The 6000-nt window shown below is 37.5% G+C and overlaps 1 protein-coding gene across 2 annotated transcripts in view; it reads right to left on the bottom strand.

The window, feature by feature from the left end:
- Positions 1 to 6000, bottom strand: part of INTU (inturned planar cell polarity protein) — a 100137-nt gene that overhangs the window by 51745 nt on the left and 42392 nt on the right. For both annotated transcript variants that reach the window (XM_073341086.2, XM_073341087.2), the window contains exon 5: positions 2721 to 2839. In XM_073341086.2, the coding sequence (XP_073197187.2) occupies positions 2721 to 2839 (119 nt within the window). The remainder of the gene's footprint in view (positions 1 to 2720; positions 2840 to 6000) is intronic.

The raw sequence follows: 6000 nt of genomic DNA, 5'->3' as shown, positions 1-6000 counted from the left end.
AGCATAGAACATTTCAACCCAAAAGGAGAATTTTTCAGAATTCAGAGTGACCGCGGTCACAGAGGATGCTCCCTCACCCTGGATTTCTCTTTGCAAGTAGACTTCACACCCTCTTACCTAAGTTCACCACAATGTACTTTATTTACCATAAGGTTTTCCCCAAATTTCACTGTAGCTCTAGGCACAGGGGAAGAGGGTGGAGAGAGAGATCTCAACCTCTCTGAAATCCTAGGTTTCTTTGCCTTTCCTTCCAGCCTTCCCTTCTCCCTTCCTATCTTCCATTTAACAGTCCCCAGCTGACGAGCTGAATCTCTTTGTTAACTGGTTAATCACCCAGTCCTAATCAATTATCTCCCAGTTTGGCCCATGTGGGAGCTGTTACAAAGTGCAAAGAGTGATGAGCTAGCCCTAAGATACCCCAACTCTGTCACACCCTCACTTAGGTACATCAGGCATCTGACATGGACATCCAATGTCAGGAAGGCCACTGTACATGATGCATACCTCTTAAACCTGGCTCTCTTTGGATTCCCTATGAAGCTGGTAGATGAGTTTAATTGCTAAGCATACAAACAATAAAAACAATATCCTAAACAACTAGATTATTTTATTCTAATTATGCTGTCTATACTAACTATATTACTTGTTAAACTAAGGCACTCAATATTTATTTTGAGAGAAGGATCCGGAGAGGTTCACATCCATGGGCTGCAGCAGATGAAAGGAACTAAGGTGGCAGAGGGCCCCATGCCCCCTTTAATAGCTTTGCCCTCATAATGTTTGGGAATGCTGAGGAAAGAGGTAAGTGGGATGCACCAGTGCTCTAATGGGCGCTGCTATGAGAAGGTTCCAACATCTGAACTGCACCAGCTGGTGCTTCCCTGGAGTGGGAATATGCAGAGGACACTCAAAGAAGTAATAATGAGTTGCATAAACTGGAAAAGGTCATAGCCTTTCCATTACACTTAAGTCTTATCTACATAGGAAAGATTTTTCTGTGTAACATCAGGTGTAAATTTCAATGAATGTAGTTACACTAGCATAACCATCCCCCACCCCAAGAAGATACATTTATTTTGGTACAACAGTGACTTTTTTTAATTTAGCTTATGTTGCTTTGGAAGGGTTTTAACCTGAACTAGAAAAAGGCACTCACACCAGAATAAGAGTGTCCACACTGGGGATTATATGAGTATAACTATATACCTGTATAGCGGGTAAAACTTTCCAATGCTTCCTTAGAAAATGGCTGACAACAGCAGTTCTTGTGCTAAATGCTTTTTTTGTGCACATGTGGATATATTCTACCATCCAGTACATATCCACGTTATAGACCAGGAACATCAGTCACTGAAGATTACCACTTATCACCAGTTCACTGTGACAGGTTTGATACTTAGATACTTACCGACTGATGTGACTGGCACAGAACATATAAATCAGGGGTCAGGAGGGAGTAACATGAAGTAAAAATGGAACCTACTTCTAGTTTGTGAAGATGGCTGATCCTCATTATCCCTCCTTTTCCTTCACTGGCTTCCTATTCCCAAAGATTTCTTCTTCCCATTTTTATACAGCTTCATTAACTTCTCTCTACCTTACATATAACCAGGGCCCCATGTATTCTCTGGCCACATCTACATTTGGAGGTAGGGGCGTGATTCCCAGCTCATGTAGACATACTTTCAGTAGCTCTCATTGAACTAGCGGGATAACAGTAATAGTGCAGTCATGGTAGCATTGGCAGCAGTGGCATGGGCCAACCACCCTGAGTATGTACCCAAGAGGTCCAGGCTGATTTGTACTTAGGGTAGTTAGCTCATGCTGCTGCTTGCCATGGCTGGTGCTACCATGACTATACAACTATTTTTAGCTATGTAAGCTAGTCTGAGTATGTCTATATGAGCCAGAAATCACACCCCCAGTTCCACGTGTAGACATACTCTCAGATTCTAAGGCTGTGGAATTTGCCAAGCAAATGTGTTCTACAGTTTAAGCTTTCATTTTTTAAAACTATTATGCCTCAGATTTTATGGCTGAGAAGAAAATCTTGAACTTGAAATGTGAACTAAGTTTAAAACTGTTGCAATCTCATCTTCTTGAGTCTGCAAACAGACTTAAAATAATGGGTGAGATTCTGTGCTGCACCTCCAAAGATGATGTAGTTACGTGCTGAGAATACAAAAATCTTTGACAAATCAAAAACACACAAAAATTTGGGAAATAAAATAAATTTAATATCAAAATTAATAAATAGGAGTTTATGTACTGACTATCACTCATTTTAATATGTAACTGAGTTAAAATCTTAGTTTTTTAATTTAAATTAAGCTGCTACAGAATGTCCAGTCTGCCTTACTAAAATGATACAGAATCCAGGAATCTTGCTAAAGAATTTAGATCAAGCTTGACTGGGAGTTCATAAGACCAGATTCTGTGATACGTTACATAGTATACTAAATTTCTAGCCACCGAGACCGAAAGCAAAGAAACAGACCAGTATCACATAACCATTCACAGTACAGCCACATTAGGCAGACCAACTTCAAGCAGGCTATACCAAATAAAACAGTACTGATTAAAAGGTATTACTGATTCTTGTTTTGACTAGGCATAATTACAAAGCCTTATGTACAGATGTTTTCTTCAGTATAAATAAAAAGAAAGGGAAGTTAAAAAATAAATAAAAAGGTTTTGTATTAAATTGAAAATACTGTTACCTGATAATGTGGGCTCCAGTCACATTTTCCAGCATATCACAGAGAGTGAGAAATATTCCTCTCACACTTTTCAGCTTTTGGGATGCTTCTGATATGGGGTATTGGTATAGAATTTCTTGCTGTCAGGATACCAAATTATTAGTCAGTTAAGCAAAGGAAAAGATTGCTAAAGAAAAAGTATATCCGCAACATCAGTTATTTTAGACCTGAAAACTTTTATCACATACCTTCCCAGTATATTATCTAGCACTGGTTTGTCAGGGCATTTCCAGACCTTGCTACAAACTTGCAAAGTTTTTAAGCATGTATGTTTGGAAAAAAGGTTTTTGTAAAACTTTACTATGAGGGAAAATATATTCAAAAATTAAAAACAACATTTTGCAGAATTTCACATCTTAAAAATATTTTTGTCATTTTAAAAGACGACAGTCCCATGGAATCTGATTTGTTCGTGTTTGTACAGCAATCTGAACATGTAATCTATCCCCTAAATGGAAATCTGTGAACCCCTTACTCACAATGGCAAGCATTTACTCATACTAATAGAACCATGGTGTTATTCATTTTTCAGTTATGAGCTGTGGGTTCACAGCCCCTCTAAAGATCAGGCCCTAAACTACAACATAAATACACAGCTTTTCTACACAAACATCACTGATGATATATTTACTTATAAACCAAGATATTAGTAGGTACATACTGAAAAAATTCATAGGTCATTAACTAATATGGTGTTGAGCATGCAATTGTTTACACATGGGTGCACAGGAACAGAAGTCTGCCTGAGGGCAAGAAATTGCAGAATCAGTAATTGTAGGGGTAATAAATCTTTAGGTAAATTATTTTACCTGATTCTTTCCACTCTTTTAAATTCCTAGGTTCTTTAAGGGAAATCCTGTAGTTACCTATTTTACATAACAGTTATATTAATTACTTCAGAAACCTTTAACTTAAAGCACTTTTGTGTGGGAATAATAAACTAAATAAAGGATAATGTCCACATACTTGGTGCAGTTTGTCAACCCATGAAATGTTCAGAGCTAATAACTGATACCTATAGAGATATGGCAACCTATACAGTGTTTTCAATCTTTACTAGATGGCCTGGAAATAATCTAATTGAAATAGCAAGTCTACCCAAGATAGAGAGGTCAGGAGATACTATTAAAAATTAAATTATCTTTCTTAACAAATAAAAGCAACAGTGAAGTCATTAACTTTTTTATTTCATATGACAAAGCACATCCAGACAGTGCCAAAAGTTTGTTGGGAAATTTTATTTTCAATCAGACTAAAAGAATTTCAAGTCTCACTGTTGAGAGAACTGGCAAGCTCTGCCACTCTCATTCAATTTAATTTGCTCTATTTTTAAATACTTATTTGTAACAAGGATTTTCTGCATCAACCTCTCATTAAGAAAAAAAGCCTTTTCTAATTACAGCATTGCAATGAGTTAGAAAAAAAGTCTTTTCTTTCCCAATGAACAGGGACCTTTACACTGTTCATTTGAGAAATAACTATACACTTTCCCAGGGAAAGAAAAGACAAACATAACAAAAGATCCAGCAGCACCATCTATATATTAATGAGTTAGTAAGGTTTAGTACCTATCACCACACAAGCAGATCAGTTGTCTTCCAAGCAAGTTGAAAAGTGTCATTTTGTCTAAATGGTGCAAAGGCCAAAGACAACTGAATTAATAGATTACAAAGTAGTTAATCTTAAAAGAATACAATATTTTGTGAACCGAACACTAAAATATTGCATGGAAATATTTTTTGTCAGTAAATCCCACCTCTTCTATTTCCAGTATCCTTACTTCTCATATAATGAACTGCAAAGAAACAGTTTGCTTTAATCAGAACAGTCTTGGCACCAAGAAAGATGGCTGAAAGGACTCCTGTCAAAATAGAGCTGACCACCTAAAAACCTCCCACAACCTTCCAACACAGGACACTGACAAAGGATGTTTTAAGTTGTTCTTACACCGCAGTGAAAGGAGACAACAGTCTTCTGCTTTGCTGTACACAAGAAGACTGTGAGCCCTGCAAGATTCATTCAAAAGCTATTAAAATAGGAACTATTACTGCCAAATTTACATGGTAAGTATTTGGAAAGGCCAACAGGGTCTCATTAGTTGCTCAATAATGCTTGCTTTACATAGAAACTAAACAAATTCTTCCAATACTGATATCAATCATTTAGAAAAGACATGAATAACATTATTCTCTTAAAACATGACGTCACTGGAAGACTGTCCAAGTACAGAAATCTGTTACAGTGGAATAAAATATTTACTCTGTTCTAAAAAGCCCAACTGAGACCCAGCCTGCCAGCTGAATCCGTGATTACATGGAAGACTAATTTCCTTGTAGGGAGATGACTTTTACATTATGATACAACAGCCAGAGCTCTGTGAGGCTTAGGATTCTTTAATTCTGCTTTTGAGTGCCCAGGGCTCATAACTGGGAAAACCTAGTATAAATTGCCATTATTTACTAATGAGGCTAAGATGTGGTCTGCACACCAAACCAGCCACAAGATAGAGATGAAAAGCCCAGTAACAGATCACTTATAGAAGACAGATAGACAAGTTTCTTCAATTCTAATCCAAACTACTGTAAACTCTGGAGTCTGGAACAGCATATCCTTATTCATTCATTGTTAATAGGATAACATTAAGGACAATTTTCTCCAAAAGGCATGGTGTTCTTTTGGTAAAGTTTGTGTTTTTATGAATTCAACTGTGCCATTTAAGCACAGGACGGCATTAGTGGCTGTTTAAGATTGCACTGCCTCTGGGGTTGCTCAGAGAAGAATTTATCCCTGGAATGTAGGGGGAGCAGGCCAGCTGCAACCTCTTTTTCAAAGGTGTAGTGTACTACTCCTTACGCTGTGCCAGTCCTGCCACACAGAAAAGTGTGGAGAAGGGATAGGACAATGGTGCCATGTGGGGTAGCGAGGGAGTGGCCCTCACATACCCAAGTGCAGGGACTGTAACTGTGCCACATCTAACAACCTCCTAATGAGGAAACTAGTAGCTCTGAAACGAGATAAGCCTTGGTTATCCTTGTATTTTTCACTATTTTAGTAATATTAAGTTTATGTTTTTCACCTAGACAATGCTGCCTCTTTCTTTATAAGACAACCGTCTCTAGCCTTATCATATTGGATGAACGGGGACAAGGAGCTGCAGCATACGATTTTGAAAAGAAAAATTAACCATTTGCAACATGTTATAAGTGAACTTTGATTAAGCTTCTTATTTTTATTTCATTGC

Source organism: Lepidochelys kempii, chromosome 4, assembly GCF_965140285.1.
Source record: "Lepidochelys kempii isolate rLepKem1 chromosome 4, rLepKem1.hap1, whole genome shotgun sequence".
Lineage (NCBI taxonomy): Eukaryota > Metazoa > Chordata > Testudines > Cheloniidae > Lepidochelys > Lepidochelys kempii.
This window is presented reverse-complemented; position numbering and strand designations above follow the sequence as displayed.